We start from the raw sequence: 13120 nt of genomic DNA on the forward strand, positions 1-13120 counted from the left end.
AATTTTTCATATTCCGTTAATTTTATAGTTTTATTTGTTTAATTCGAGTTTTTAGAAAACTAAAAGTTTGTTTACATGATCATTATATCTCACTCTAAACTTATTTATAATAAAAAGTTATAATATATTACATGTTTGTCTAAGACTACTAATTTATTTATAAAATATATTATTTACAACATTTAAATTTGTTTATTATTGAACTTTTTAAAGTGAAAAATAAATAAATTATGCTCGAAATCGCTCGATGTTCGATCGAAAAATGCTCGATTCGATTTTGGCTCGTTTCGGTTTTCGCTCGGTTTGAATTTCAGCCGCTCGGTTCGGTTCGGTTGTAAGCGAGCCAAGCAACGAGCAACCCTTTCGCTCGGTTCGGCTCGGCTCGTGAACAGTCCTAGTTATCCGCTTCACTTTTCTGTTGGGCTAAAGCCTAGTAACAAAGCCCATCAACCAAACTACCAAACTCCAAAGTAATTAAGTTTTTCTCAGCCGATGGTCATAATTAAGCCAATTCTTTTTTACTATAATGCTTATGCTCTCATGAACCAAGTATTATGATTACAAGTCTAAAACTTCGTATTAAATTTCAGGAACCATTTAAATACATTTTTTTATTATGCCAAATGTTAATGACCACTTTTTAGAGTATCAAATTTGGAGATATGAATAGTTTGGGAATATTGTGACCTTTTAGCTTCAAATAAACTATAAGGGTTTTACGTAACAAGTTATAAAATTGGATCAAATCAAGCAGCTTCTCACCCATGATCTCACCTTATGGCTTCTTTTTTTATGTTTGTCTACTTTACACCAATGGTTGTTCTTTGTTCGTTGTTAAGAGTTATTTGATATTTTTCTAACTGTTTATATTGATACTTCCTTAGGTTTTTATTTAATTGTTATATTAGTCCTTCTACATTAATTATACTATAGCAATTCGAAATCGAAATTATTATTATTATTATTTAAATTAAGACTTAGAAACTTTAATTGAAACAACTTTTAAAGTTAATCTCATGTGCACATGACGTCTAACTTGTTACTCTTAGCTTCTATTTCCTCTGAAAATGTGGCACTCAAAACACTTTGACAACCAACCTCTTACAATAACACAAAACACACTTGAGGGATCCAGAAACTAACAAATGGTCATTGATCTATGCTTCAACATAAAATTAGGATGATCCAAGTTTCAAAGTGTTTAGAACATAAATATAAAATATCCAAGATGGCTTCAATATAGTGCAATCCATCAAGAGACCACAAGACTTGAAATTTAAGAACACAACTACAATAACACGTTCTTAGTGTGATCACTATCATCTTAAACATTGTTACATTGATCTTTACTAAGTTTGGAAATATGGATCGTTTATGGGCTGATATTTGTGTTTATTTCAACCCAGATAATTTTGTGCCAACCCATTTTATTTTCTTGTGGGATTCGAGTTGTATCGCATAAATAGTATTAGATTAAGCTTGTATTTCGTGTCAACTTATGTCTCACAATATTCATGTAGCATTGATGTATACGCATGTTGTCACTTCAACATTTTTTTATCACTAGTAAGTAAATTAAATCAAAAGTTTTAAATTCTTTCATGGCATATCAAGCTATCGTTCACCAAAACCCGACCTTAAGTATTTTTCTCTCAGTTTCATGTCGGCCCATTTTAGACCGATTTTGTTCGTGTTAAGACTTTGAGTCTTATCCTCTATCGATTTAGAGAGAACGCAATACAAAAAAAACTCATTGAAGAGTAAACATAATAACACTATACGAAATATGGGTTTACATGGACCTCGTATACTTTATTATAAAGGACCTTATTAATAACGAGGTCCAACTTAGCCCAGTTTTAAGACCGCTCAAAAACCCATATGTCCACTCGTGTTCGCACGTGAACTTTATGATCCTTAGCAATCAATTGGAATATGAAAAATATCAAAAAAAAGGGTTTTTAATGCCTTATTATCGCAATTCAAGTTGTGTTTGATTATTGCACATTTAGGCCTATAGCTTATATCCCATTTGTTTCACATCTATAGCAGAAAGGTGGAACATGATTCCTTTGCAACAAAAGCCCACCATTGCACATCTAAATCTTACCATATATATTTTTTTAAAAACAGATTCTTGGAAACCATTCCTTTCAAGTTATTGATGTATTCTTGTTTGATGATTATAAAAATGTTTGGTCACACAAGATGATACCTCAAGTTACTGTTACATTGTAAAAGTCAAAAGCCAACACTCTTTAAGAGTAGTGAAGTGGTCATAGTTTGGCATATCGATTCGCTATGACCAAAAGGCGCGTTTGAACTTTGGATGATCAATAACATATGGGACTAAACAACCCAACTTATGCATGTTGTTTAGTATAGATTGATGTAGATCGATGTTTGGTTACTACTTATTAATAGAGCTAGCTGTTTAGGTTACGTTTATCGGAAAAATAAAAAAGAAATGACTTGGCCAACTAATCAAACTAGTTAAATTTAGCTGAATTGTATTTTTAGTGCTTACTACATGCTAAAATGCTACTGATGTGACAACATAACTTTTATAATCGTATTTGAACTTACAAAAGATATGCAACCCAACCAGTTTCAAACATTAGAAATAACCCATTTTCATAACCTCGAAACCATTATAACCACCCGGCCCACTAGTTTCCACCTCTACACTAGCTTAAAAGTGTCACCGAAAGAAAAATACTACAATTTTCATGGCATAACATGGTTTTTGTAATCCTATCTAAGCTTAGGATAGATATACATGCTGCAACCTAACCCGTTTAAACTTACACTAGAAACGACCCTTTTGCATACCCGAAACCATTATCAACCCGGCCTGTTTTTCACCTCTATCATAGCTTAAAAAAGTAGCCGAAAGGAGCATACTCCAATTTTCAAGAAATAACTTATAGTGTATTTTCATTGCTTACAACCTACCAAACCGTTACAAGTGTGCATTAACATAGTTTTCTTTAATCATATCTAAACATATAGTAGATTTCAACTTACACTAGAAACACTTTTCCTCCTCTACCATAGCTTAAAAAGTAGTGTAATTAAAGGAGAATAGCGCGATAATCTTGGGATGTCCTAGAATGAACATAGTTGCGATAATTTGCATCGAAACGGATGGAGTATAAGCTAACCAAAAATAGTAAAAGGTATGATGGGAGTGGGTGGGAACCCATTTTTTGTGGCCTTGAGTAGAAAGGAATAAGACTTAACATAACATTCTTGACTTGAGAATAAGACCTATTGGCTTTACTTAAAATAAAATTCCAAGATTCTATTCTTAAAGAATCTCTCTTTAATTCTAATTTCTGTTCTTTCTTTTCCTTTTTCCATCTCTCAGCTGTCCAAGAGAATAGCATTCCATAGTCATTTCTATTCCTTTTCTCTTCCATAGGGCGCCAGGCACGTGTGGTTTGAATCGCCGCCAATGAGGCCTTGACACATGTTTTTTAAGTTAATCGTTTGATAAAGTCTAAGAGGAACATGATTCTTAATAACTATGATCGCTGATATATATGTTCCTTTATGTGAGCTTCACCTTGAGTACTTAAAAGAATAAGTGCCTTAAAAAAAGTAAATACAAGTACATAAAAGAACAAGTACTCATGCATGTTCAAGATTCTAAAGTTGGATAGAATATATATACATTTATATAACTCTATGCATGTGAAGAGAAAACAGTGTATACAATGCTTATAATCTTAAACGTATATATTGTAAAAGCAGTATGTTTTACAAAAGAGTTTGTATGTAAAACTAGTAGGTTTTTATTGTCTTATAAATCTAGTGGATTTGTTGTCCATAACTTGAATTCGCTATTGACGACTGTGAATTTAGTGTTAAATTTCTATATAACTTAGTTTTCTCTTAATAATATTTATTAAAAGTTCTGTAGGCAGTGTTTAGCTTTTCTTTCTGCATTTAGATTTTAGTTTTATTAAAACTGAGTTGTATCCGTATTTTCTGATATCGTAATAAGTTTATCAACTTCTAGACACACGCATCCGCAATCCACCTGTTTTAAAGTAAAGAAGCTACTAGTTTTATAAATTATTTTCTCAAAACCTACTACTTTAATTTACCAAAAGTTCTTCCTTTACATTAGCTTGATAATGTGGTTGTATACTTGTATATATGGAATGATAGATATTTGTTTATTTTTAAAGTAATTTTGTATTCTGTATGTGTGCTATATATTACCGGAAAGAGTGCCATTTGATCCTTGTAAGAATGACATGAAGTGATAGCTGTGGCAGGAAATGAGAAACTGTGTTGGTGTATATATGTGTTGTGAATCCATTTTATAGAATTTTTGCACATTAACAGACATATTGACTAGCATAAAATATTTGAATCATGCCAAAAATGATTGAACTAAAGCAATTACCCCTGGTCGAATATTTTTGTAATTTAAAGTTCCCTGAACGCGAGGGAGAGTAACAAAATGTTGAATGATTTAAGCGACGGAAGTATAAATTTTGATCATTTAAGCAATCACATTGATGATTATATTGCGCCATATATAATCGCGTATGCGTAATAATCTTTAAAATGTACAAAAATGTTCCTCATGAGAAGTAATATTATTCCTATCCACATGCCAGCAAACCATTAAGGAATTTTCTTTCACTTACACTTTATCTAAAGGCTTAAAGATTCCCTTAAAACTGCATAATCTTTGAAAAAGTTCTGTTATAACTTGAAAAGAAATTCCACAAGTGCTAAGTTTGAGAATTCTTTAAAAAAATATAAAGAAAAAGAAAAAGAAAATGATGTCTTAGTGACACACACACATATAGGTTTGAGTTCTGCTACAAGTAAGTTTTTATCTAAAAAGTGTGAAATGGAAATTAATGCATGATGTCTTAAGTTTTTAGGGTTTGTGTTATACGATGACGCCATGTGAAAGAAAAATCTGAACCCGTGAACACTGACAACCATTTCTCCTTAGCAAAATAGCCGAATGTGATTTTTGGATTCATATCAATACGAACAAGTTTCTTTTCTCTTACAAATACAAGATAAAATTAACATTGACCAAGCACTCCAACCATTTGTGTTATTTTGTCAGGTGAAGCAAGTCTATCAGCCAAGCTTGCAAAGTCATCCCGAGCATGACTTGTTGTTTTGGTGGTGTCAGTTTTGAGGCCAACTCCAACTGAATATTTGTGACTTATATTGTAACTTATCATTTTTCGTTATTAAATGTAATGTAATACGTAATTCCAGTAACAAAAAACATAAGTGAATTATTAATTGTATTTTTTAATGATTCAGCTTGTGTAACACATGAGTTTCTAACCTAGTACGTACACATATATGCACACATTTAACACAAAACCAGTTTTAAATAGAACGCTGCAAGGACAACATAGTGACGTCCTGCATATGCATGTGCTCATCAAATGCAAGTATGAAGTGAAGTACAACCGGTCATTTGATCGTTCGTTCTTTTGAAAGGGACCCGCCTCGGTTCAAGTTCTTGAAGGCGAGCCGGCTGTTGTATAATAACCGAAGAATGCGAAGATTTTGGTTGTGGGCCCAGAAAATAAAGAAACACTGTATAGGCTGAATAAGTACCAAACTTATTGAAGGGGACAAAAAGGAATGTGTTCTTATTCTATACCTGCCCTCCAAGAAGAAGCATCTCTCCATATTTGATTTTTCCACCTTTTTTGCATATATTCCAAGTTGCAGATGCTTTTGTCAACATAATCTTGTTAGTTTTACTCCAAATTTATATTCCACATTTTGTATATATCCTGAATACATAAAGATGAAAGATAACTGTCATTACTATTAATGTCATATATTATAATTAATTAAGACGCGTTTGAAAATCGAAGATAGTGTATCCTAAGCCTGGAAAAAGGGCCGGGTTGGGTCAGGTAAAGTGTCAAAAGGGTTCGGGTTGAAACGGGCCGTTCCAAAAAGTATCAGTTTAGTTTGGGTCAAATGGATAAATGGGTTCCGGTTGAATTAATAATTTTAGAAAGAAGAAAATATTAAAATGGGTTCGCCGGCTATACCTTTATATGATGCACCGGATACAGCAGCCTAGCGAGAAGGACGTGTTGGGTTGGGTAACGAATCAAAACGGGCTCGGATCAAAATGCGTTTGGGTAAAAAAACAGGCCGTTCAAAAAAGTATCAATTTGGTTATGGTCAAAACGAGTTCTGACCAAAATGGGTTCGAGTTGAAATGAACCGTTTTCGAAAGAATATATGAACTATCAAAACGGGTTCAGCAGCTATATTTTTATTTATGGTGAACTAGATACCATGTAATTTTGGTCAGAAAAATCTTGGAATAAGGTTCTTTTCACTTTACCATATTTGTGGATCTATTCTGGTACCCATTGTAAGGTGTTTAGAGTTTTATAGTGCAAAGGAATTCTAGATTTCGGTCCGAGAATAATAAAAAGTCGCGTTGCAAAGCAAAGCACTCAATGAGAACACAAAGAAAGAGTTTATTTACAATTCGCCACGAACACTGGATTACGGATTAAACTTTAATAATGTTTAGTGTTTTTCCTTCATTAGATCTGTCCAAGATTCTATACTTCACTTGAAAAGCACCCCTCCTAACCCCCCCCCCCACCCACCCACCCCCACCCCTACCCCTATTCTCCATTTGCTTTATAAGGCCATGCTGAGCAGACCATTATTATGTGGATAATAAGTTATAGATAAGAGCTACTATAGTATCAAAACTGCATATTTGATAAACACACAAGAATCAAGATTCATAACCTTGAAGACTCATAAACCATGCAGGTACGATTTAGCACATGTTACGCGTGTATTTATAATTGTGCTTTGAAAGTGATTACATGATTTTATGTTTTCAAGTAACATATCATAAGGTTACGCGTGTGACAATTTTTATTTTATTTTTTGTATAAAGATGTACCAACACCATCATCATCAAGGAAAGAACATTCATTCTACATCAAGAATGTCAATTACACCTGAAAGACGCTTGTTTCTACAAGGAGGTAATAATGGAGGCGATTCGGGCCTTGTTCTTTCTACTGATGCTAAGCCTAGACTTAAATGGACGCCGGATCTCCATGAACGGTTTATTGAAGCGGTCAACCAGCTCGGAGGAGCAGACAGTAAGTACAGTTTAATAAAGTAACAATAATAATAATATTATATAACAGAAGAACAAAAAAGGCTTATCGGTTATCGTTGTGTTTATGTTACAGAGGCTACCCCAAAGTCAGTTTTGAAGTTAATGGGAATTCAAGGTCTTACTTTATACCACTTAAAGAGTCATCTCCAGGTAAACACACATACTAGTTAGAGTTTCTTTTGGTTAGTGTCACACGTGACCGTTTCCTTGTAACTAATTTGCTTTTTCGGTTGACAGAAATACCGACTCAGCAAGAATCTCTATAGGCAAACTAGCAGTGTTAGCACAAACAAAGTTGGTAATAATTCCAAAAATCCATTTTGATTACAAAAATTTATTTAAAAATAAAAAGAATATTTCCTGATAACAAAAAACTCGGGTTGTAGATATCGTTCCACCAGCAGGAGACGTGATTGAAGAAACAAATGAAACTCACATGAGCAACTCTAATGTTTACCCTCAAACAAACAAGTAAGACACAATTATCCTTGTCTACATTTTGTAGGCTAAATGAGAAGTCTACCCCTACAATGTTCAAGCTAATGATACATATATTCATTTCAGAAACTTGCAGATAAGTGAAGCCATACAGATGCAGATTGAAGTTCAAAGAAGGCTGCATGAACAACTTGAGGTATGCATCGCTATATAAATAAACAGAAATAATAAATTTATACGACAAAAAATAATTTAAAAAGGACAAACAAATGTACGTAGTAAAATCCCAGTCATATAGTAGGGTCCGGGACACATAAAAAATATAATAAAAATATTTTTTTCATTTTAAATATATATAAAAAAATACTTTTTTACATTTTTGCATACTTATATATTTTTATTAGATAATATAATAATGTTAAAAAAAAATTATTTGCAATATGAAATAGGTGCAGAGACACTTGCAGCTTCGGATCGAAGCGCAGGGAAAATACTTGCAATCTGTTCTTGAAAAAGCACAAGAAACTCTTGGAAGGCAAAACTTAGGTACAGTAGGACTAGAGGCTGCAAAAGTTCAATTATCTGAATTGGTCTCTAAAGTATCAACTCACTGCCTAAATTCTGCATTCTCCGGAGTCAAAGACGGGTCAATGCGTACAAACGTCCAACCGACAGATTGTTCAATCGAGAGCTGTTTGACTTATGGTGAAGGTCAACAAACTGAACAAGACATGCTATGTTTGACCCTTTTAAAGTCAAAGGTTGACACTGAGCCACAACTTTCCGCAAGTGATTTGTCAATGAGTGTTGGAGGGCTCAAGAGTAGTGAATGGTACACCGACGCAAGATTTACGGGCAGGGTCGAAAAAGTCATTTTAAACGATCAAACCAATCAAAGAAACACAGATTCAGTGAAGGAAGAACAGTTTCCGTATTTTGGACAAAAACTGGACCTTAATGCCCATGATCATGGGAATGATGCAGCTTCAAGTAGCAAGCATTTTGATCTGAATGGACTAAGTTGGTGATTAATCACTAAAGAGGTTGTAATGCATTTTCTGGTTTTTTTTTGTAGCGCGAAAATAGTTGGAGAAACACGCGATATTTCAATCGATGAATCGTGAAGATTCGGTTTTAGAGCAACATGAGTTGCTGTCATATTTACCATTGTGGTAAATCTATAAGAGCATGTCATTAACTTGTATTGAATAACATAATTAATGACAACTTATGAATTCTTGTGAAGCCTTTTTAAATTACATCATCCATAGTTTGGTGAAACCCAAAATATATATATATGGCTTTAATAATTTGGTAGCTTGTTCATATGTCACAAGAACATCATCAATGTTATGTTTTAAAAAACTATATGTACTATCTGTATTCGAAAGTCGAGTGATGCCATGTATTTCTAGACAATGACACTGGTAAAAAAGTTGGCTATCACGATTTAACATGTACAAACATATCCCTTGATTTAGGAATTTAGTGGTAAGTGATGAGCTTAAAACCTGCATAATGTTTATTGGGTTTGGTTTGCAAATTGCCTATATTTTCTTATTGAGCTTGTTTGAATATTTCCTATATTTTTTTAAGTGATTTGGTTTAAGTTATTTTTTCTAGGTAATGTGGCGGTAGATTCATTTTAGACACTATAGCTTGCTCAGATTTGGTTGGACATTATATGACTGTTGGAATTTCATGTCTCTACTCTCTGTGTGTGTTATTTTTGGGGTTGCATGTTAAGTATTTGATAATATAAATGCCTCAATGAAGACTTAGATTCCAACTGCATGTTATGTGTGTTACTATGGGTACTTAGATTTTAGACACTCTTTTTATGTAAGATTTGATACATTCCAACTGTTTGATTATATTCCTCCAACTACGGATACATACATAGAAATTGAAATTCCTGATGTTATGGTTATGTTGTGTGATTAATGGGTTCACCTTCTGTTTTTGTAAAATATAATTGAATTTGGTTTTATCAAATTGGCAGTGAGGTTTCCTATCTGGAATTAAGGCTATATTATATTTAAGAATCAACTTAGCGACTCGAATAGGTTAGATAGCCGAGTAGGTGACTGTTGCCATGCTCCATTTTGGAAACCCTATACGGCGACAATGACTGAAACCCTGCGTGGCGGAGATGGCGAGGCCGGTGGGTTTCGACCACCGGAGGTTTCTATGTCGGCGACTGAATCGATTTCTATTTTAGCGTTTATTATACACTAGTTTGAGGCCCGTGTATTACACGGGTAATTGATGAAAAATTTAAACTTGAACCATTAAGAGATATACATTCAACAAACTGATCATATATTGTTAATACAATTACAATTTACATTAAAATTACAGAAATAAGTAAAAACTTCCTTTTACACTACATTTGTGACTGTATTAGTAGGTATACATTGTTTATCAAAAATCAAAATTTTTAGTCCATGACTGTTTTTAATTCTTAATAAGGTAACATATAAGTCTGCTTGTAACTCTTGATATAGCCACGTATAGCTGTCCGTGTGACAAAAACCGTTCTCCAAATACATACCAACTCTAGATAAATGATAATATATCCATGAAACCATTAAAAAAATATTCACACACATAAAATATCATAACTTTTAATCAATTAATATGATGTCATCACATCTACTCATGTTTATAAAAAAACATAATTATTCCAAAAATCATATTACCTACACTTTGATGTTATAATCATCCTTAGAATATTTAGAATTTGATAATGATTGATCATGATAAATTTGTTTTCATTAATATTATGTGTATAACAAATTTTTAATTGATTTTATATTTTACAATTAAAAACTGTATAATCAAGCAACCTAAAAACCGAAAATTAAACTATAACAAAATGATTTGTGTAATTTCATATGAATGTAATTGCCAGGAAAATGACAAATACATACTAATCTTATAACCATGTTCAAAATAATAGTTATTCTTTGTTAGATGAATTTTAGAAAATTTAAAGTTGCATAAAGTGAAGGTAGTGATTCTTATATATAATAATTGGAATTATGATTGCCGCTTTTACCCATAACCTGAAACCAACCCAAGAAAACCCGTACCCGAACCCCAAACTAACCCGACCCAAGAAAATATTAACCCGAACCTGAACCGAAGAAATTCGGGTTGGTTCTTGGGTCAGAATTCTAGGTTTCAAGTCAACAAAAATAAACTTTTAGTTTTTAAATCATACATATTTTTAGGTATTAAAGGCTAAGCCTTAGTTATTGACGTTATCAGGATTTAGTCCAAGTCGATTGTTCTCATTCCACATATAACGAATCGATTGTTTATTTTTTATTATTTTGATTATAAACCATAAAAAACACTTTAATTATGTATTAACCAACATGTAACACTAACATACCTCAATTCGTTGAATTTGTATAAAAATAAAATTAATAAGTTAATATAATATAGGAATTATGTAAATAACTAATGAAAACGATATTCAAGGTTTCAATATCCTAAATGATTTTTGGAAAACGAAATAATGGAATGAGATTGAAACAAATTTTTTGGTTTAAAATATCAAATTTATTTTAATTAAGTAATTTATCTTATAAGACATATTAAATTAAATATATTTGAATGTATAGAAAAAGTATAAATCAAGTCATAAAACATATGTTCTGAAGCATTTTGGTCTGAGTTATAAAATAAAATATTTAAAACTAAATATGGATCTTCATATTGCTAAAACCCTTTATACTACACAAAAAAAGTCAAATAAATAGATGACAAAAAATCATATTTGTTATAGATTAAACTACATAACAAATACGACCTGTTTTAATAATTAAACCATAAAAATCCAAATTCTTCGACAATAATGCACATTTTTTTAATTTGCAATTATTTGTGACTTTCAAATTTTATTCTAACAGGTCTGCATTTCAATTTTGATATTACCTTATTTCACCATTAATGTTAATGAATGAATCAGTTAGTATTTACATTTAATAATCAAAAACTTGGATTCATATATTGAATTGACTTAAAAAATAAAGGCCATATATGAAAATTTGTTGAAAAAATGTGAGGAGGGCTATGAGCTTGACAAGTGGCAAGAGTTGTAGTCTTTTATTAGAATAGAAAGATATTCATTGATATTAGGATTCTTGGTATTTTCGATTGATTTTATTCGAAACTGATTAGAAAACGTCGTATTTGTGTTTCACATTTTGTCAATAATCATATTGTTTTGTTTTGTTTTTTTTTGCAGGTTGTATAGTTTTGTCTTAGGGCTGAGGGTGTCTTTTTAGCGATCGTAACACAGGTGAATAATCACTGTATATTGTTGTAGCAGCTAATTTATAGCATATTGTTTCAATTATCTTTTGTTGGGGGCATTTTGAGTGTTAATATTACTAATGAATTCTAATGTGCCTATTTAAAGCGTACTGTTTTAATAATGTTCATGTAGCTTGCAACGTGTGTGGTTTTTGGGGTTATTTTTTTTCTCGGTTTCTGTAGCTTTAATGACATTTGAGTTATGATGTATCTTTTGAATTATTTGGGTTCTTTTTATGGGCTATTTTGAACTTTAATTAGATTTTTGGAACTGATGTTTGTTATCGAAGCTTAATTAACTGGACACTTATAATAATCTATCTATCTACTGCAGCCAAGATGCAAAGAATCTTGAGTGACTTGTGTGTGTTTGTTATATTTGTGCTCTTGTAGCAACACTTTGAATATATGTTCCAAGGTGAATAATACTTCAAAACTTATCCAAAAGACTTGAAAGAACAAAAGTAAGTCACTCTTGAAATATATAATTTTGTTAACACTAGAGTAAGTATCTGAACATGTAATTCTTTTTATAATGTGATGATCATAGAGTAGCTGACGTTTACTTTGTTGAGCAACGAAGTTGTTTAAAAACAACTTTAGCTATATTCTAATTACTTTGAATAACAAAACTATAGTAAAAGTTTGTTAAGAAATTTTAACTAAGTAATCTTCTAACAAAATAACAGTTACGTCTGTTACCCGTAGATATATTAAAAAAAAATAAAAGTAAAAAAAAAATACTCGAATAGTAATTTTCTAATAAAATAATTGTTACACACCCACTAGTTGAATCCTTGAACTGAACGGCACCGCACTGTCGTGCCATTGGGCGAGTGTTCACGGGGGTGTTGGCCTTAGGTGAGGGTTTTTCCCGGACATGGGCGGATCTATGTGTACGAGACCGGGACTGAGTTTCGAATTTTACATATGATGCCTGTATGAAATATGAACGTGAACCCACATATATTTTGTGAGTGAACACATATCAATATCACAAATGTGGAACCTTGGTCAAGTGGTAAACATCCTTGCTTTAGAATTTGAGAATCGAGAACCTTGGTTCGATTTATACTTTCAGCGTGTTTTTTTCTTTTATTTAAAAAAGTTATCTTAAACATTACTAACAGAGTGACAATTCATCTTAACAATAATATGCAGTTAGAACCATATATTTCTAATCCCGTT

At 32.1% G+C, this 13120-nt stretch overlaps 1 protein-coding gene across 1 annotated transcript; it reads left to right on the forward strand.

The window, feature by feature from the left end:
• The first annotated feature begins 6701 nt into the window (after positions 1-6701).
• Positions 6702-8787, forward strand: LOC143554051 (myb-related protein 2-like). The gene is made up of 7 exons (XM_077043910.1): positions 6702-6807; positions 6938-7148; positions 7242-7318; positions 7406-7466; positions 7555-7639; positions 7733-7802; positions 8056-8787. Exons 1-7 carry the CDS (start codon positions 6802-6804, stop codon positions 8632-8634), a joined length of 1089 nt encoding a protein of 362 aa, XP_076900025.1. The 5' UTR covers positions 6702-6801; the 3' UTR covers positions 8635-8787.
• The last annotated feature ends 4333 nt before the right edge of the window (positions 8788-13120 follow it).

This window comes from Bidens hawaiensis, unplaced genomic scaffold (genome assembly GCF_021521415.1).
Source record: "Bidens hawaiensis isolate Kalapana, Puna unplaced genomic scaffold, B.hawaiensis_p1.1 tig00017490_1, whole genome shotgun sequence".
Taxonomy (NCBI): domain Eukaryota; kingdom Viridiplantae; phylum Streptophyta; class Magnoliopsida; order Asterales; family Asteraceae; genus Bidens; species Bidens hawaiensis.

Bases quoted from the DNA above. Each gene is read 5' to 3' on its own strand.
- LOC143554051 (XM_077043910.1), top strand. The intron at 7,149-7,241 runs GTAAGTACAGTT...TTTATGTTACAG, and splicing joins CCAGCTCGGAGGAGCAGACA to AGGCTACCCCAAAGTCAGTT. The intron at 7,640-7,732 runs GTAAGACACAAT...TATTCATTTCAG, and splicing joins GTTTACCCTCAAACAAACAA to AAACTTGCAGATAAGTGAAG.